The sequence below is a fragment of the Telmatherina bonti genome, assembly GCF_933228915.1.
Source record: "Telmatherina bonti genome assembly, chromosome: 22".
NCBI lineage: Eukaryota > Metazoa > Chordata > Actinopteri > Atheriniformes > Telmatherinidae > Telmatherina > Telmatherina bonti.
This window is the reverse complement of record NC_136631.1, coordinates 28567219-28589601: the sequence shown is the minus strand read 5'-3', so window position 1 is coordinate 28589601 and position 22383 is coordinate 28567219. Positions and strand designations below refer to the sequence as shown.

General features: G+C 37.7%; 1 protein-coding gene across 3 annotated transcripts in view; it reads left to right on the top strand.

The window, feature by feature from the left end:
- ehd4 (EH-domain containing 4) overlaps positions 1-22383 on the top strand; it is a 143245-nt gene that overhangs the window by 23539 nt on the left and 97323 nt on the right. For all 3 annotated transcript variants that reach the window (XM_079262386.1, XM_079262388.1, XM_079262387.1), the window contains exons 4-6: positions 7410-7576; positions 7663-7796; positions 8544-8655. In XM_079262386.1, coding sequence (XP_079118512.1) covers positions 7410-7576; positions 7663-7796; positions 8544-8655 — 413 coding nt within the window. The remainder of the gene's footprint in view (positions 1-7409; positions 7577-7662; positions 7797-8543; positions 8656-22383) is intronic.

Genomic DNA, 22383 nt, shown 5'->3' with positions numbered 1-22383 from the left:
TATTTAGCAGACATGTGCAGAGCTTGTCTGAGTCTGAGTTTCAGCAGGAACACTTGGAAAACTTGCAGGACACCGGTCCTCGAGGACCAGGGTTGGGGATCCCTGCTGTAAATGATCAAACTGTGGGACTCAGCTGCTGAGCTGGTAGTGCCTACAGATGGAGGAAGATCAGGAACAAACTGCCATATTACAGAGAGAGTGAACAGTCTGGCTGTTGTAAGTACATGCTAATGTTTTGTACACAGGGGCTGAGCACAGTGTGTACGGTGGTCCCAGCTGCATGTTTAGCTTCTGGCTGCAGCTCGTATGCAGGGTGGGGCCGCTGTTTGCCCACCAGGCTCTGCTCCAGAATACTGATCTTCTGTTACTGTCGTCACAGGGTGGAGTCTCACTGCAGGGTTCATGGCTCTTACTTCCTACTGCTTCTTTACCTCTGTCGGAATCTGTTGTAGATTCTCAACATGCAGCCTCTGTGTGGTTCAGTTGGTCTGTTTCGTTGCAAATTTGCACAAAAACGACCCACAAAGATTTAATGAAAGTTTATGGCATTTAGATTTTGGTGCAAAGTTTGGTTCTGTTTTTTTTTTTTTTTTTTTTTTTTTTACTTTTGTAGGTACAAAAGTCTGTTTGAACTTAAACTAAAGCACACCATAAAGTAAAGAACCATCAACACAGAAGTGGGAAACACGCATCCTCCTGATCAGTCTGCTGGGATTTCTGTTACTGTTCTGCTTTGAATACAGTCAGTTTTTTCCTTTTTTTTTTTCACCTTTATATAGTCTTTGCATAAGCTATTCCATTATTTTCCTTCTTTAGCCTGCATCCATTGATCTTTGTAGATCAATGGATCAATATTTAGATTATTATTTAGCTAAATTTGATTTACCTTTTCTTTTACCACGTTGAGGAAAGAACTTTTTGAGAACTTATGAACCCAGCTGTAAAATGGGGAACATCAAACTTTTCTGAGCTCTTAAACGGTTTACATTCCCCATTCTGTGACAACACCGTGACACACACCTGGAAGCACCAGCTGCAGATGACCTCAACAGGTACTAACTGACTGCACTAGCAATCCTAGCAGAGCAGGAGACGTCATTCCTGGTTGAGTTCAACACAACATACTGCAAACTGCAGTATCAGCAGAATCCACCAGCTGTCACCTGCAGATCCGTCAGGCTCAGTGTTGCAGACCCAAACCCCCTCGCTTAACTGTCTTCAACAGTGCGCTACTGTTAGCACTTAGCCTAGCAGGACGTGCTAAACCTCAGAAGATCAAAGTAGATGAGGTAGGAGTTAGCTACAACCACAGACAGCTCATAACTCCTTCTCTATTTTACATCTAGAAGTCTTCAGCTAATGTCTTTTCCTTCTTTGAAACATGTCTTTGTGTTTGTAACATCAGACCGGCAGCTAGCCCAGTGGCTACAAAAGCATCCCTACTTCTTGGAGGAATATTAAAATGAAAAAAACCTTTAGGCGTATTTCCAAACATACTTTCAGAATTTTAATGTTTTTATTGGCAATTTGATCACTTGATGAAACTGTTGTCTTTCCTGTTTGCAGACGTGACGTTTCCAAGCAGACGTGACGTTTCCAAGCAGACGTGACGTTTCCATGCAGACGTGACGTTTCCATGCAGACGTGCCGTTTCCATGCAGACGTGCTGTTTCCACGCAGACGTGCTGTTTCCACGCAGACGTGATGTTTCCACGCAGATGTGCTGTTTCCACGCAGACGTGACGTTTCCACGCAGACGTGACATTTCCATGCAGACGTGACATTTCCATACAGACGTGCTGTTTTCACGCAGACGTGCTGTTTTCACGCAGACGTGCTGTTTCCACGCAGACGTGCTGTTTCCACGCAGACGTGATGTTTCCATGCAGACGTGACATTTCCATGCAGACGTGCTGTTTTCACGCAGACGTGCTGTTTTCACGCAGACTTGCTGTTTCCACGCAGACGTGATGTTTCCATGCAGACGTGACGTTTCCATGCAGACATGATGTTTTCAGATTCTGAGGCTAAAATGATGTAAAATGAATGTATGAACAGATAAAGCAGCATAAAGAGAAACCAGAAGTTTGTAGAAATAACACACATAGATCAGCAGTGACCAAGCCTTTTCTCATCTGCGCATCATTCTCTCACGTCTGAAACACACACACACACACTGTTTCCATGTTTCCATACGTCTTCCTGCTACTATCTACCTGCTATCCTCACTAAAGCACCTCCACCTCAGCTGCATCCCAACCGTCTTCTTGGCTTTATTCCAGCCATAGAGGATCATTATTTTTCTGCTTTTCCACACAGAACTTTCTGCTCATGAAGATGTAATAAATAATGGTGGTGTAATAGATCATACTGGATTTACATCTAGAGCACCGTTTTTTAAATGCGGGTACGGGTACCCCTGGGGGTACTTCAAGGCATTCCAGAGGGTACTTGAAATTTTTTAAAAACGCATATCTTTTTATGTTTTCTTTAAAACATCCTTAAATAAAATAATATAAATATAATATATAAGTATTTAATATATTTAAATAAATGTGTCCATTCATAAACTGAATTTACATTTAGATTTACACCATTTCATTCCTCCCAAAATCCCACATTCCAACGTGAATTGAACCCCGCCTATAACGAGCTAAATCATATCCGTCAGTCACTGTCGCCTTGACAACGCAAACAACGCGGTCCTGCTTGAAGCGTAGTAGAGGTGTTTCCATTGTTTTGCACAGTTAAAGTTAAATAAACCAAACACAACTGACAAAATGCTGTATTTCATGTGTTTTCTCAACCAAAAATACTTTGCAGTGTTTAGGGAATATTTTACAAGGGGTACTGTGTTGCAAAAAGGTTGAGAACCGCTGATTTGGAGTCTCTGAATAAACACTACATGTTGTCTGGATTGTAAACCTCCTGGATGGATAGAAACGCTAGAAAACCTCTGTAGACCAGCTGGAGGGTCACATGACCATCCCAGAGTTGCTACGTTCCTGAGACGCTGAGGACAATCCGGGTTTTAACACTGGTGGAGTTTCAAGTGTTAAAAAGCAAATAAACAGATTTTCCAACAGTATAACTTTTACTATAAAGCAGTATTCCTCCAACAACAATTCAGCTGGCAGAGTTGTGCCTTCAGCGTTACTGGAGTTTGTCTGAGTGGGAGGGTTCAGTGTGTGGAACGAACTTTCAGGGTGGTGCAGCTTGCTAAAGAATTCCTCACTATTTTGTCTCAAGGTTAAACTCCTCAGAAGGGCAAACAGCATGTTGGAGCCCTACCGGGGAAGTAGTATTGTTCGGCTGAAGGCATTTCCCTTTGTAACGGAAATGGAAAATAAGAGGTAATCAGTCAGCCTGTTACAGAACCAGATGACCCATCTGCAGCTCTTATCACAGCAGCTTCATGTCCTCTCAGGTTGTCTCATGGGTGCAGGAAACGTCCTTGTCGGTGGTTGTATTTACAGCTCAGCGTTACGTCTCCTGGGACAGCCGTGAGCCAACACCTACAGCCACCGGTGTAATTTGAAGCGCAAAGGGACAGGGAGGGAGTCTGTCCCTGTTGTCAGTGGCAACGCCCTCATTTACTCATGAATGTTTGATTGCAGGCTGGAAAAAGTCCAGCTAACCTCTGGAGAAGAATCGACTGCAGTAACAACCTGGTCTGAATGTCAGCAACCATAACACCCAGTTCATGTCCAGATAACTGCATGCTGCTTCACGGTCTCTCATCATCGGTCATCAGGACAGTTTCTGACAGGGTTTTATGCAGGAAATGGAAACTGGACAGTCTGATCTGAACGAGGCTGCGTGTTTAAAGAGTTTTCTAGTTTCTGTTTTTGAATAATTTTATAATGTGGGGCTGTTTGGGACTGGCAGAGGTATGAGGAGGCCTCTTTCTTGATTCATCTCTGCTGTCAAATATGCTGTTAACTAAAATGTTTTGTTAACAGGATATTTGTTTAGTTAACAAAACATTTGTTTTGTTATTAAATGCTGACAAAACAAGATAGATAAAAATCTAAATGGCATCTTTTAGTTCTTCTGGGTTCAGCAGACACAACTCAGCTTTTCTGCTTCATCCCAAACATTTCATTTCACACATGTGACTTCTCCTCAGCTTCTTTGGTGATAAACATTTTTCAACCGTTCTCAGTAAAATGGGAATATAATTACTGGAAGTCAAACGGAGAATGAAGAAGGTCCGATGCAGCTGGAGTTAAAGTCTGCTTGGTGACTAGTCTGAAGCCTCTTTTATGCAGGGTGTTAGCTTTGATTTTAACATCAGTAAATTGACCCACAGAGGCTCATATTGTAGTTAGATCAATGATTATTTGTTCTGCTTTAGAGCAGAAAGAAAATCTAAACATCATCACATCACTTCTGTAATGTAATGCGCTGAAGACAGAACAAGTACTGACTATGTGACCATCTTCATTCTAACTGCATCAAACTAGTCACTTTTAGATAAAGGCAGCCATCAGCTGATGATGACGATGATGGACACCTCTGTCAGTGTTCAGAGTCAGAGGAATCCAGGGATAGACCCCACGTTCACCTTACAAACCCATGAGGGTCCAAAAAGGCACGAAGCCCAACATAGTTTATGATGGGAAGAGAAAATACTTCACTATAAAACACTTCATCTCCATGGAAACTGGCGGGAGCTTCATCTCCATGGAAACTATTGGGAGCTTCATCTCCATGGAAACTAGCAGGAGTTCATGTTTACAGAAAAATATTTCTGAAGAGTCGCTGTTATTAATCACCATTATTAATGACTAAATGAGAGTAGTTTCTTTGTGTCTTTGACTTTTGCACCGATTCTCTAAAATATCTTCTGATGTCTTGCTTTCTTCTGTCTGCTCCTGAATTTCTGTCTGAAGACACAACTACCGTTAGCTGTATGGGGCTAGCTAGTGCTTCCTCTTTCAGTGAGTCAGGTCAGGTAAACTTATTTATACCTGGAGGTAGAGTTGGTTTGCAGCTTGGAGCTGACATTAAAACACGCAGCACAATAAATATACAGTTGCATAAAAACATTGCTGACACATCAAACATCATCATCCTTTCACCATCATCATCATCATACCTCATTTGAGAATCCCGTCAGATTAGATAAGATGGCTCGCAAACAGCTGCCTTTCCATTACATTTAATCACAAAATAAAAGCGATATTTGTTAGCTTTGACGTACAACAGTTGCGATTTGCGAGTGTTTCCATTGAAGAATTACGCTTATGCGAGGTAGCCACGCCCACGTAGCGTTATTTTGGGGTTTTCTACTGGCTGCGGAGAATTTGCTATGACTTTTTGAAGCTTTTCTCCCTCATTGTTTTTTTCTAAAACTGAAATTTGCTGTTGTTTGTTCCACACCGCGCCATCTTTACCAGAACTGAACTGGTCACGACCCCCCACACCACGTCCGGGAGCACAGTATTTGCATGACACTTTTGTGATATATTTCTGTATCTAAACAACTAAAAAACTTCCTCATGAGAGCCTAAAACTTTTTAGGGATTTTAGAGACTTTTTTCAAAATATGGTTGTTTCCATTAGCATTTTTTATTGTGATATTTAGTTTTTGTGCAATTGTTTGTATGCACCTGGTGTGACAATGGAAGACAGCCAATCACGTTGGCAGGACAGCACCGAGCCAATCACGTCAGTTGAAATGGGTTATAAGCAGTGGCGTAGTGGTCCCTCAAGAAGTGGGTATACTCTAAAAAAAAAAAAAGAGTGGCAGCGGGTGTTTGGCTGCTAGACATATGAACATCTTATATGTCTATTTTCAGGCTAAAATTAATGCAGCTGGCTAACTGCACCGTTGTGGATTTGGTATCGTTAGCTGAGCTGCTGGTAGACGTACATTCATGGGAATGTTTGTAATTGTAAAAGCAGCATGACAGATGCTTTAGAAGCGGGTATACTCAGTGCTGATGAATAGAAGTATACTCCGTATACCCTTGTATACCCTGGACTACGCCACTGGTTAAGGGAGGACTGATGCCTTGTTCCAGATTCAGTAGAGAGAACTGATCAGGGCAGTTCTGCGTGGGGGTTTTGCAGGTTTCAGGTAGACCTGCTGGTGTTTGGAAGGTGGAGTTTTTACAACAGACCGGTTTCTAACTTCTGTCGATGCGGGAACAGCAGTGACTGATGGGCCGTTACCATGACAACAGCCGGAACCTGATGTATGAACATGTTTTCAAGCCGTTCAGCTCTGAACTGAAGAGATAAACCTGAGTTAAACCAGCTGCAACTCCCAGTCCTTCCAGCATGCAAATATTCAACATTGTTTCACGAGTTATTCTGATAACAGCAGCACTTTATCTTATTTTCCTTCCTGCAGAGGCGTGTTTCCGTCTGGAAGTCAGAACGGGCAGGAGCTGAACCCATTACAGCGTTTTCCTTCGTTCTTTTGTCCACTGAGTCTCAGATCTGAGCTCAGCGTTACACGTTACAGAGGAGCCACACCCAGGCTGCCATGAGCGTTTTAACAGCAGGAGATTGGCAGCGTGTCCTCCAGCGGCGCTCCAATAATCCTCATCCAGACAAACACATTTTTACACCAGGATCAGCAAAGTTCTCGTATTCTTTAAGCACTGGTGCAGCAGATACATCAAACGGATGATGACATGTTTACGTTCAGCGTGCCGATGGCATTATAGCCAGTAACTGCTGGGAGCTCTGAGAGAACACATACTGGTACGTACTGTGTACATGCTGATACACAGTCATTTATGGAGGTTTTTTAATAGAATTCTTATTTTTATGCTTAAAATCAAACCTTTAAATGAGCATCTGAATACAACAACAGAACAAACAAAAAAGACAAAAGTCAGAACTTTAGATGGAGCGAGAGATATTTTCATTGTACATATTCCGTTTTTAGCTTTTCCGTCTGTAAAATCATCCACATGCTGAATTTTTTCATCATTTCTGCCATTTTTCCTGTCATGCATGTAAACTGTCAGTGTAGCACCACCACGCTGTCCTGTCGCCTCCGTCCTTTTAATTACCGGGACCTCAATCTATCTATCTTGCATGTGATTGGCTGCATCGTGTGTCCATCAAACTAAGGTCCCACCCCCTGCGTGCTGGTGCATATTCCATGTCCCCACCAAAGTGGTTGACCACAAACTGAGTATTTCGTCATTTTTTCATGTTGGTGGCTTTAATTTGAGCTCTGGTAAGAAAATCTGAGGATTCTGCTCTCCTGAGACGTCAACACGGCTTCTCTTTTCTGATTGGACAGCAGAAGGTCTCCACCTGAGACATGACTGTCTGTAATAGAAAAAGTGGCCCAAGGTGTCGATCTGCCGAACCTCCACCGTCAGCAGATTTTAAGCTTTTCACCTGGATGAAAGTGACCGTCTGTCGTGTCCGTCCGTCCTCAGGTTATGACTTTGCAGAAGTCCTGCGCTGGTTCGGAGAGCGGGTTGACCGGATCATCCTCCTGTTTGACGCCCACAAACTGGACATCTCCGACGAGTTCTCAGAGGCCATCAAAGCCTTCAAGGGACAAGACGACAAGATCCGAGTTGTCCTGAACAAGGCCGACCAGGTAGGACAGACGGGACGGTCCATCACCTCTGCTCACCTGCATGTGTGTTACTTCCTGCTCCTCTTCCTCCTCCTCTTCCTCCTCAGGTGGATACACAGCAGCTGATGCGGGTTTACGGTGCCCTGATGTGGTCACTGGGGAAGGTGATCAACACTCCAGAGGTGGTCAGAGTTTATCTGGGCTCCTTCTGGGCAAAACCGCTGCAGAACACGGAGAACAGGTCAGAACCACTGGTTGAACACCTGAAATGGGTCAGAACCACTGGTTGAACACCTGAAACGGGTCAGAACCACTGACTGAACACCTGAAACGGGTCAGAACCACTGGTTGAACACCTGAAACGGGTCAGAACCACTGACTGAACACCTGAAACGGGTCAGAACCACTGACTGAACACCTGAAACGGGTCAGAACCACTGATTGAAAACCTGAAACTGGTCAGAACCACTGGTTGAACACCTGAAACGGGTCAGAATCACTGACTGAACACCTGAAACGGGTCAGAATGGCTGACTGAACACCTGAAACGTGTCAGAACCACAGACTGAACACCTGAAACGGGTCAGAACCGCTGACTGAACACCTGAAACGGGTCAGAACCGCTGACTGAACACCTGAAACGTGTCAGAACCGCTGACTGAACACCTGAAACGTGTCAGAACCACTGACTGAACAGCTGAAACACATCAGAACCACTGACTGAACACCTGAAACGGGTCAGAACCACTGATTGAACACCTGAAACGGGTCAGAACCGCTGACTGAACACCTGAAACGGGTCAGAACCGCTGACTGAACAGCTGAAACGGGTCAGAACGGCTGACTGAACCCCTGAAACGTGTCAGAACCACTGACTGAACAGCTGAAACGGGTCAGAACCACTGACTGAACACCTGAAACGCGTCAGAACCACTGACTGAACACCTGAAACGGGTCAGAACCATTGATGTTTGGCTTCCTCTTTCAGGCGCCTGTTTGAGGCCGAGTCCCAGGACCTGTTCCGAGACATCCAGAGTCTTCCTCGGAACGCCGCTCTGCGTAAACTCAACGACCTCATTAAGCGAGCCCGGTTAGCCAAGGTGAGACAGGAAGTCATATGTTGTACTCGGAATTAACTTCCAGGAAACCTTGAAATGTGGAGGAATGTTGGCTGAGCAGCCGAACCTAAAAGCTTCTGGGAATTTGATCCCTCTCCTTAGTACCAGGAAAATGTCCCTCAGGGTCCAGGTCTGTCCCGCTGCGACAAGGTCGTCCAGTTTTCTGAAAGTCCGAACCTCTTTTCTTCCGGAGCAGGAACACCAAAACAAAAAAAAGTTTTATTTTCTATAAAATAAATGTTTTCATGGGACTTGATAGAGAGAAAAAAACAAAAACAAAAAACTAATCTAAACAATTACAAGCTAATCCCAACCCTAACCCTAATACCGGACCCTTTAGAACTTACTACCTTGCCCAGTAATTATTTCCTAAACTTAACTGACTGGCTTAGCAAACTCTTCCCTGATACCTAGCCTTACTACCTTGCCCAGTAACTATTTCCTAAACTTAACCGACTGGCTTAGCAAACTCTTCCCTGATACCTAGCCTTACTACCTTGCCCAGTAACTATTTCCTAAACTTAACCGACTGGATTAACAAACTTGTCTCTGATACCTAGCCTTGCTACCTTGCCCAGTAATTATTTCCTAAACTTAACCGATTCAACCATAATAGCTAACCTTTTAGAAATTACTACCTTACCCAGTTATTCTATTCTAAACCTAACCAATTTGCTCCCAATACCGACCGAAGCAAGTAACCTTTGCCTAACCCTAAGTATTCATCCTTTATCAAACAAAGAAACAGATACAAATATGTAAGTTTAAAATGACTGTAACCCCAACTGGCGATGGGACACACTCCCGGGCTTGATCGACCTCGGCAGGGCCTTCCTTGGGGGAGGGTGTCCCGTTAACGGATAATGCCTGAAACACTCTGTGATCCTGAGGTCCACTACTGATGATGTGTCCTAAAACAAAGGTAAAAGACAACCAATATTAAAGAACAAACTAGAGAGTAAACCAAGAGACCAAAATACTTATCAATGTCAAGTAATGGAAAAAGAACCTTAAAACAGAGGAAATACTCAAACAAAAATCAAAACTCACCTGATACTGGCCAAAATAATCAAGATTATACTTCTTAAAAACAGAAAAGCAAGTCCAACACAACCACAACATGCTCTTGGTTGAACCACACAGAGAAATGGAGCCCAGAGTGACAAGCGGCGGCCCGTGCATTGCCTATGGTTACCTACTCAAACTGTTTCCGTTCATGAACTGATTCGGGGGGAGTCATCGAGAAAAACTCCTAACCCACAATCGCATTTTAATCACATAATATTTTCCCCAAAAAGCAACTTTTTTCATTTAAATTGATTTTAGTGGAAAACTGAATGAAATAATAGACACAGACATGAATAACCAATCTGTGTTGTGACTTCAGTCCTGCAGCAGAGGGGATCACTTCCTGCTCTGACCATGCTTCTAGACAGGGGAGGGGCTTATGCAGCCGCCACTGCTGCTAACAGAGCGGACGATACGTTACTCACCAGAAGTCTCCAATAAGACCAGAAAAGTCCATAGACTTGGTTTCAGTTACTGTTTATATTAATACCCTGCAGAGCCTGATGAAAAGACAGTACTGTCAGTGTCATGAACACAAGCTACTTAGTACAGACTTAGTCCAGAGGGAGCCTGACTGACACATCTCAATGACATCCTCAGCTTGTCAGTGAGCCAGGTGCAACCCAACATGGAGAGACTAGAGATGTCTACAGACCAACTTCATGTGTCCCACTAAGTATCAGCACCTCGCCCTGTCCAACATGCACAATTTCTTCTTGTTGACATGTTGTACTTGGCTGCAGTTTAGTGGCTGTAATCATTGTTTCTTCCCCCTCTAACTGTGGCTTTATTGCTCTTTTGCAATATTGATTTATATATGGAACATTTTATTTCCCCAGATAGAAATAAACATGTTTACAGCAGAAATAATCATGTTTATAGCAGAAATAATCATGTTTACAGCAGAAAAAAACATGTTTACAGCAGAAATAAACATGTTTACAGCAGGAATAAACACGTTTACAGCAGGAATAAACACGTTTACAGCAGAAATAAACACGTTTACAGCAGAAATAATCATGTTTACAGCAGAAATAAGCATGTTTACAGCAGAAATAATCATGCTTACAGCAGAAATAAACATGTTTACAGCAGAAATAAGCATGTTTACAGCAGAAATAATCATGCTTACAGCAGAAATAAACATGTTTACATCAGAAAAAAACAAGTTTTCAGCAGAAATAAGCATGTTTACAGCAGAAATAAACATGTTTACAGCAGAAATAAGCATGTTTACAGCAGAAATAGTCATGCTTACAGCAGAAATAAACATGTTTACAGCAGGAATAAACATGTTTACAGCAGAAAAAAACACGTTTACAGCAGGAATAAACACATTTACAGCAGAAATAAACACGTTTACAGCAGAAATAATCATGTTTACAGCAGAAATAAAGATGTTTACAGCAGAAAAAAACACGTTTACAGCAGGAATAAACATGTACAGCAGAAATAAACATGTTTACAGCAGAAAAAACAAGTTTTCAGCAGAAATAAGCATGCTTACAGCAGAAATAAACATGTTTACAGCAGAAATGAACATGTTTACAGCAGAAATAATCATGTTTACAGCAGGAATAAACATGTTTACAGCAGAAATAAGCATGTTTACAGCAGAAATAGTCATGCTTACAGCAGGACTAAACATGTTTACAGCAGGAATAAACATGTTTACAGCAGAAATAAACATGTTTACAGCAGAAATAAACACGTTTACAAAGGATAAAACATGTTTACAGCAGAAATAATCATGTTTATAGCAGGAATAAACACGTTTACAGCAGAAATAGACATGTTTACAGCAGAAATAAACACGTTTACAGCAGGAATAAACATGTTTACAGCGGAAATAATCATGTTTACAGCAGAAATAAACACATTTACAGCAGGAACAAACACGTTTTCAGCAGAAATAAACATGTTTACAGCAGAAATGAACATGTTTACAGCAGAAATAATCATGTTTACAGCAGAAATAATCATGTTTACAGCAGGAATAAACATGTTTACAGCAGAAATAAACACATTTACAGCAGGAACAAACGTTTTCAGCAGAAATAAACATGTTTACAGCAGAAATAAACACATTTACAGCAAAAATAAACACGTTTACAGGAGAAATAATCATGTTTACAGCAGAAACAATCATGTTTACAGCAGGACTAAACATGTTTACAGCAGGAATAAACATGTTTACAGCAGAAATAAGCATGTTTACAGCAGAAATAAACATGTTTACAGCAGAAATAAGCATGTTTACAGCAGAAATAGTCATGCTTACAGCAGAAATAAACATGTTTACAGCAGGAATAAACATGTTTACAGCAGAAAAAAACACGTTTACAGCAGGAATAAACACATTTACAGCAGAAATAAACACGTTTACAGCAGAAATAATCATGTTTACAGCAGAAATAAAGATGTTTACAGCAGAAAAAAACACGTTTACAGCAGGAATAAACATGTACAGCAGAAATAAACATGTTTACAGCAGAAAAAACAAGTTTTCAGCAGAAATAAGCATGCTTACAGCAGAAATAAACATGTTTACAGCAGAAATGAACATGTTTACAGCAGAAATAATCATGTTTACAGCAGAAATAATCATGTTTACAGCAGGAATAAACATGTTTACAGCAGAAATAAGCATGTTTACAGCAGAAATAGTCATGCTTACAGCAGGACTAAACATGTTTACAGCAGGAATAAACATGTTTACAGCAGAAATAAACATGTTTACAGCAGAAATAAACACGTTTACAAAGGATAAAACATGTTTACAGCAGAAATAATCATGTTTATAGCAGGAATAAACACGTTTACAGCAGAAATAGACATGTTTACAGCAGAAATAAACACGTTTACAGCAGGAATAAACATGTTTACAGCGGAAATAATCATGTTTACAGCAGAAATAAACACATTTACAGCAGGAACAAACACGTTTTCAGCAGAAATAAACATGTTTACAGCAGAAATGAACATGTTTACAGCAGAAATAATCATGTTTACAGCAGAAATAATCATGTTTACAGCAGGAATAAACATGTTTACAGCAGAAATAAACACATTTACAGCAGGAACAAACGTTTTCAGCAGAAATAAACATGTTTACAGCAGAAATAAACACATTTACAGCAAAAATAAACACGTTTACAGGAGAAATAATCATGTTTACAGCAGAAACAATCATGTTTACAGCAGGACTAAACATGTTTACAGCAGGAATAAACATGTTTACAGCAGAAATAAACACGTTTACAGCAGAAATAAACACGTTTACAAAAGGATAAAACATGTTTACAGCAGAAATAATCATGTTTATAGCAGGAATAAACACGTTTACAGCAGCAATAAACACGTTTACAGCAGGAATAAACACGTTTACAGCAGAAATAGACATGTTTACAGCAGAAATAAACACGTTTACAGCAGAAATAAACATGTTTACAGCAGGAATAAACACGTTTACAGCAGAAATAAACACGTTTACAGCAGAAATAATCATGTTTACAGCAGAAATAAACATGTTTACAGCAGAAATAAGCATGTTTACAGCAGAAATAATCATGCTTACAGCAGAAATAAACATGTTTACAGCAGAAATAAGCATGTTTACAGCAGAAATAATCATGCTTACAGCAGGAATAAACATGTTTACAGCAGAAATAAACACGTTTACAGCAGGAATAAACACATTTACAGCAGAAATAAACACGTTTACAGCAGAAATAATCATGTTTACAGCAGAAATAAAGATGTTTACAGCAGAAAAAAACACGTTTACAGCAGGAATAAACATGTACAGCAGAAATAAACATGTTTACAGCAGAAAAAACAAGTTTTCAGCAGAAATAAGCATGCTTACAGCAGAAATAAACATGTTTACAGCAGAAATTAACATGTTTACAGCAGAAATAATCATGCTTACAGCAGAAATAATCATGTTTACAGCAGGAATAAACAAGTTTACAGCAGAAATAAGCATGTTTACAGCAGAAATAGTCATGCTTACAGCAGGACTAAACATGTTTACAGCAGGAATAAACATGTTTACAGCAGAAATAAACACGTTTACAGCAGAAATAAACACGTTTACAAAAGGATAAAACATGTTTACAGCAGAAATAATCATGTTTATAGCAGGAATAAACACGTTTACAGCAGAAATAGACATGTTTACAGCAGAAATAAACACGTTTACAGCAGGAATAAACATGTTTACAGCGGAAATAATCATGTTTACAGCAGAAATAAACACATTTACAGCAGGAACAAACACGTTTTCAGCAGAAATAAACATGTTTACAGCAGAAATAAACACATTTACAGCAAAAATAAACACGTTTCCAGCAGAAATAATCATGTTTACAGCAGGAATAAACATGTTTACAGCAGAAATAATCACGTTTACAGCAGAAATAAACATCTTTACAGCAGAAGTAATCATGTTTACAGCAGGAATAAACATGTTTACAGCAGAAATAAACACGTTTACAGCAGAAATAATCACGTTTACAGCAGAAATAAGCATGCTTACAGCAGAAATAAACATGTTTACAGCAGAAATTACCATGTTTACAGCAGAAATAATCATGCTTACAGCAGAAACAAACATGTTTACAGCAGAAAAAACAAGTTTTCAGCAGAAATAAGCATGCTTACAGCAGAAATAAACATGTTTACAGCAGAAATGAACATGTTTACAGCAGAAATAATCATGTTTACAGCAGAAATAGTCATGCTTACAGCAGAAATAAACACGTTTACAGCAGCAATAAACACGTTTACAGCAGCAATAAACACGTTTACAGCCGAAATGAATACGTTTACAGCAGAAATAAACACGTTTACAGCAGGAATAAACACGTTTACAGCAGAAATAGACATGTTTACAGCAGAAATAAACACGTTTACAGCAGAAATAAACATGTTTACAGCAGGAATAAACACGTTTACAGCAGAAATAAACACGTTTACAGCAGAAATAAACACGTTTACAGCAGAAATAATCATGTTTACAGCAGAAATAAACATGTTTACAGCAGAAATAAACATGTTTACAGCAGAAATAACCATGCTTACAGCAGAAATAAACATGTTTACAGCAGAAATAAGCATGTTTACAGCAGAAATAATCATGCTTACAGCAGAAAAAATCATGTTTACAGCAGAAATAATCATGTTTACAGCAGAAATAATCATGTTTACAGCAGAAATAAACATGTTTACAGCAGAAATAACCATGCTTACAGCAGAAATAAACATGTTTACAGCAGAAATAAGCATGTTTACAGCAGAAATAATCATGCTTACAGCAGAAATAATCATGTTTACAGCAGAAATAATCATGTTTACAGCAGGAATAAACATGTTTACAGCAGAAATAAACACGTTTACAGCAGAAATAATCACGTTTACAGCAGAAATAAGCATGCTTACAGCAGAAATAAACATGTTTACAGCAGAAATTACCATGTTTACAGCAGAAATAATCATGCTTACAGCAGAAACAAACATGTTTACAGCAGAAAAAACAAGTTTTCAGCAGAAATAAGCATGCTTACAGCAGAAATAAACATGTTTACAGCAGAAATGAACATGTTTACAGCAGAAATAATCATGTTTACAGCAGAAATAGTCATGCTTACAGCAGAAATAAACACGTTTACAGCAGCAATAAACACGTTTACAGCAGCAATAAACACGTTTACAGCCGAAATGAATACGTTTACAGCAGAAATAAACACGTTTACAGCAGAAATAAACACGTTTACAGCAGCAATAAACACGTTTACAGCAGGAATAAACACGTTTACAGCAGAAATAGACATGTTTACAGCAGAAATAAACACGTTTACAGCAGAAATAAACATGTTTACAGCAGAAATAAACATGTTTACAGCAGAAATAATCATGATTACAGCAGAAATAGTCATGCTTACAGCAGGACTAAACATGTTTACAGCAGGAATAAACATGTTTACAGCAGAAATAAACATGTTTACAGCAGACATAAACACGTTTACAAAAGGATAAAACATGTTTACAGCAGAAATAATCATGTTTATAGCAGGAATAAACACGTTTACAGCAGAAATAGACATGTTTACAGCAGAAATAAACACGTTTACAGCAGGAATAAACATGTTTACAGCGGAAATAATCATGTTTACAGCAGAAATAAACACATTTACAGCAGGAACAAACACGTTTTCAGCAGAAATAAACATGTTTACAGCAGAAATGAACATGTTTACAGCAGAAATAATCATGTTTACAGCTGAAATAATCATGTTTACAGCAGGAATAAACATGTTTACAGCAGAAATAAACACATTTACAGCAGGAACAAACGTTTTCAGCAGAAATAAACATGTTTACAGCAGAAATAAACACATTTACAGCAAAAATAAACACGTTTACAGGAGAAATAATCATGTTTACAGCAGAAACAATCATGTTTACAGCAGGACTAAACATGTTTACAGCAGGAATAAACATGTTTACAGCAGAAATAAACACGTTTACAGCAGAAATAAACACGTTTACAAAAGGATAAAACATGTTTACAGCAGAAATAATCATGTTTATAGCAGGAATAAACACGTTTACAGCAGCAATAAACACGTTTACAGCAGGAATAAACACGTTTACAGCAGAAATAGACATGTTTACAGCAGAAATAAACACGTTTACAGCAGAAATAAACATGTTTACAGCAGGAATAAACACGTTTACAGCAGAAATAAACACGTTTACAGCAGAAATAATCATGTTTACAGCAGAAATAAACATGTTTACAGCAGAAATAAGCATGTTTACAGCAGAAATAATCATGCTTACAGCAGAAATAAACATGTTTACAGCAGAAATAAGCATGTTTACAGCAGAAATAATCATGCTTACAGCAGGAATAAACATGTTTACAGCAGAAAAAAACACGTTTACAGCAGGAATAAACACATTTACAGCAGAAATAAACACGTTTACAGCAGCAATAATCATGTTTACAGCAGAAATAAAGATGTTTACAGCAGAAAAAAACACGTTTACAGCAGGAATAAACATGTACAGCAGAAATAAACATGTTTACAGCAGAAAAAACAAGTTTTCAGCAGAAATAAACATGCTTACAGCAGAAATAAACATGTTTACAGCAGAAATTAACATGTTTACAGCAGAAATAATCATGCTTACAGCAGAAATAATCATGTTTACAGCAGGAATAAACATGTTTACAGCAGAAATAAGCATGTTTACAGCAGAAATAGTCATGCTTACAGCAGGACTAAACATGTTTACAGCAGGAATAAACATGTTTACAGCAGAAATAAACACGTTTACAGCAGAAATAAACACGTTTACAAAAGGATAAAACATGTTTACAGCAGAAATAATCATGTTTATAGCAGGAATAAACACGTTTACAGCAGAAATAGACATGTTTACAGCAGAAATAAACACGTTTACAGCAGGAATAAACATGTTTACAGCGGAAATAATCATGTTTACAGCAGAAATAAACACATTTACAGCAGGAACAAACACGTTTTCAGCAGAAATAAACATGTTTACAGCAGAAATGAACATGTTTACAGCTGAAATAATCATGTTTACAGCAGAAATAATCATGTTTACAGCAGGAATAAACATGTTTACAGCAGAAATAAACACATTTACAGCAGGAACAAACGTTTTCAGCAGAAATAAACATGTTTACAGCAGAAATAAACACATTTACAGCAAAAATATACACGTTTACAGGAGAAATAATCATGTTTACAGCAGAAACAATCATGTTTACAGCAGGACTAAACATGTTTACAGCAGGAATAAACATGTTTACAGCAGAAATAAACACGTTTACAGCAGAAATAAACACGTTTACAAAAGGATAAAACATGTTTACAGCAGAAATAATCATGTTTATAGCAGGAATAAACACGTTTACAGCAGAAATAGACATGTTTACAGCAGAAATAAACACGTTTACAGCAGGAATAAACATGTTTACAGCGGAAATAATCATGTTTACAGCAGAAATAAACACATTTACAGCAGGAACAAACACGTTTTCAGCAGAAATAAACATGTTTACAGCAGAAATAAACACATTTACAGCAAAAATAAACACGTTTCCAGCAGAAATAATCATGTTTACAGCAGGAATAAACATGTTTACAGCAGAAATAATCACGTTTACAGCAGAAATAAACATCTTTACAGCAGAAGTAATCATGTTTACAGCAGGAATAAACATGTTTACAGCAGAAATAAACACGTTTACAGCAGAAATAATCACGTTTACAGCAGAAATAAGCATGCTTACAGCAGAAATAAACATGTTTACAGCAGAAATTACCATGTTTACAGCAGAAATAATCATGCTTACAGCAGAAACAAACATGTTTACAGCAGAAAAAACAAGTTTTCAGCAGAAATAAGCATGCTTACAGCAGAAATAAACATGTTTACAGCAGAAATGAACATGTTTACAGCAGAAATAATCATGTTTACAGCAGAAATAGTCATGCTTACAGCAGAAATAAACACGTTTACAGCAGCAATAAACACGTTTACAGCAGCAATAAACACGTTTACAGCCGAAATGAATACGTTTACAGCAGAAATAAACACGTTTACAGCAGAAATAAACACGTTTACAGCAGCAATAAACACGTTTACAGCAGGAATAAACACGTTTACAGCAGAAATAGACATGTTTACAGCAGAAATAAACACGTTTACAGCAGAAATAAACATGTTTACAGCAGGAATAAACACGTTTACAGCAGAAATAAACACGTTTACAGCAGAAATAATCATGTTTACAGCAGAAATAAACATGTTTACAGCAGAAATAAACATGTTTACAGCAGAAATAACCATGCTTACAGCAGAAATAAACATGTTTACAGCAGAAATAAGCATGTTTACAGCAGAAATAATCATGCTTACAGCAGAAATAATCATGTTTACAGCAGAAATAATCATGTTTACAGCAGAAATAAACATGTTTACAGCAGAAATAAACATGTTTACAGCAGAAATAACCATGCTTACAGCAGAAATAAACATGTTTACAGCAGAAATAAGCATGTTTACAGCAGAAATAATCATGCTTACAGCAGAAATAATCATGTTTACAGCAGAAATAATCATGTTTACAGCAGGAATAAACATGTTTACAGCAGAAACAATCATGTTTACAGCAGGACTAAACATGTTTACAGCAGGAATAAACATGTTTACAGCAGAAATAAACACGTTTACAGCAGAAATAAACACGTTTACAAAAGGATAAAACATGTTTACAGCAGAAATAATCATGTTTATAGCAGGAATAAACACGTTTACAGCAGCAATAAACACGTTTACAGCAGGAATAAACACGTTTACAGCAGAAATAGACATGTTTACAGCAGAAATAAACACGTTTACAGCAGAAATAAACATGTTTACAGCAGGAATAAACACGTTTACAGCAGAAATAAACACGTTTACAGCAGAAATAATCATGTTTACAGCAGAAATAAACATGTTTACAGCAGAAATAAGCATGTTTACAGCAGAAATAATCATGCTTACAGCAGAAATAAACATGTTTACAGCAGAAATAAGCATGTTTACAGCAGAAATAATCATGCTTACAGCAGGAATAAACATGTTTACAGCAGAAAAAAACACGTTTACAGCAGGAATAAACACATTTACAGCAGAAATAAACACGTTTACAGCAGCAATAATCATGTTTACAGCAGAAATAAAGATGTTTACAGCAGAAAAAAACACGTTTACAGCAGGAATAAACATGTACAGCAGAAATAAACATGTTTACAGCAGAAAAAACAAGTTTTCAGCAGAAATAAACATGCTTACAGCAGAAATAAACATGTTTACAGCAGAAATTAACATGTTTACAGCAGAAATAATCATGCTTACAGCAGAAATAATCATGTTTACAGCAGGAATAAACATGTTTACAGCAGAAATAAGCATGTTTACAGCAGAAATAGTCATGCTTACAGCAGGACTAAACATGTTTACAGCAGGAATAAACATGTTTACAGCAGAAATAAACACGTTTACAGCAGAAATAAACACGTTTACAAAAGGATAAAACATGTTTACAGCAGAAATAATCATGTTTATAGCAGGAATAAACACGTTTACAGCAGAAATAGACATGTTTACAGCAGAAATAAACACGTTTACAGCAGGAATAAACATGTTTACAGCGGAAATAATCATGTTTACAGCAGAAATAAACACATTTACAGCAGGAACAAACACGTTTTCAGCAGAAATAAACATGTTTACAGCAGAAATGAACATGTTTACAGCTGAAATAATCATGTTTACAGCAGAAATAATCATGTTTACAGCAGGAATAAACATGTTTACAGCAGAAATAAACACATTTACAGCAGGAACAAACGTTTTCAGCAGAAATAAACATGTTTACAGCAGAAATAAACACATTTACAGCAAAAATATACACGTTTACAGGAGAAATAATCATGTTTACAGCAGAAACAATCATGTTTACAGCAGGACTAAACATGTTTACAGCAGGAATAAACATGTTTACAGCAGAAATAAACACGTTTACAGCAGAAATAAACACGTTTACAAAAGGATAAAACATGTTTACAGCAGAAATAATCATGTTTATAGCAGGAATAAACACGTTTACAGCAGAAATAGACATGTTTACAGCAGAAATAAACACGTTTACAGCAGGAATAAACATGTTTACAGCGGAAATAATCATGTTTACAGCAGAAATAAACACATTTACAGCAGGAACAAACACGTTTTCAGCAGAAATAATCACGTTTACAGCAGAAATAAACATCTTTACAGCAGAAGTAATCATGTTTACAGCAGGAATAAACATGTTTACAGCAGAAATAAACACGTTTACAGCAGAAATAATCACGTTTACAGCAGAAATAAGCATGCTTACAGCAGAAATAAACATGTTTACAGCAGAAATTACCATGTTTACAGCAGAAATAATCATGCTTACAGCAGAAACAAACATGTTTACAGCAGAAAAAACAAGTTTTCAGCAGAAATAAGCATGCTTACAGCAGAAATAAACATGTTTACAGCAGAAATGAACATGTTTACAGCAGAAATAATCATGTTTACAGCAGAAATAGTCATGCTTACAGCAGAAATAAACACGTTTACAGCAGCAATAAACACGTTTACAGCAGCAATAAACACGTTTACAGCCGAAATGAATACGTTTACAGCAGAAATAAACACGTTTACAGCAGAAATAAACACGTTTACAGCAGCAATAAACACGTTTACAGCAGGAATAAACACGTTTACAGCAGAAATAGACATGTTTACAGCAGAAATAAACACGTTTACAGCAGAAATAAACATGTTTACAGCAGGAATAAACACGTTTACAGCAGAAATAAACACGTTTACAGCAGAAATAATCATGTTTACAGCAGAAATAAACATGTTTACAGCAGAAATAAACATGTTTACAGCAGAAATAACCATGCTTACAGCAGAAATAAACATGTTTACAGCAGAAATAAGCATGTTTACAGCAGAAATAATCATGCTTACAGCAGAAATAATCATGTTTACAGCAGAAATAATCATGTTTACAGCAGAAATAAACATGTTTACAGCAGAAATAAACATGTTTACAGCAGAAATAACCATGCTTACAGCAGAAATAAACATGTTTACAGCAGAAATAAGCATGTTTACAGCAGAAATAATCATGCTTACAGCAGAAATAATCATGTTTACAGCAGAAATAAGCATGTTTACAGCAGGAATAAACATGTTTACAGCAGAAATAAACACGTTTACAGCAGAAATAATCACGTTTACAGCAGAAATAAGCATGCTTACAGCAGAAATAAACATGTTTACAGCAGAAATTACCATGTTTACAGCAGAAATAATCATGTTTACAGCAGAAATAATCATGTTTACAGCAGGAATAAACATGTTTACAGCAGAAATAAACACATTTACAGCAGGAACAAACGTTTTCAGCAGAAATAAACATGTTTACAGCAGAAATAAACACATTTACAGCAAAAATAAACACGTTTACAGGAGAAATAATCATGTTTACAGCAGAAACAATCATGTTTACAGCAGGACTAAACATGTTTACAGCAGGAATAAACATGTTTACAGCAGAAATAAACACGTTTACAGCAGAAATAAACACGTTTACAGAAGGATAAAACATGTTTACAGCAGAAATAATCATGTTTATAGCAGGAATAAACACGTTTACAGCAGAAATAGACATGTTTACAGCAGAAATAAACACGTTTACAGCAGGAATAAACATGTTTACAGCGGAAATAATCATGTTTACAGCAGAAATAAACACATTTACAGCAGGAACAAACACGTTTTCAGCAGAAATAAACATGTTTACAGCAGAAATAAACACATTTACAGCAAAAATAAACACGTTTCCAGCAGAAATAATCATGTTTACAGCAGGAATAAACATGTTTACAGCAGAAATAATCACGTTTACAGCAGAAATAAACATCTTTACAGCAGAAGTAATCATGTTTACAGCAGGAATAAACATGTTTACAGCAGAAATAAACACGTTTACAGCAGAAATAATCA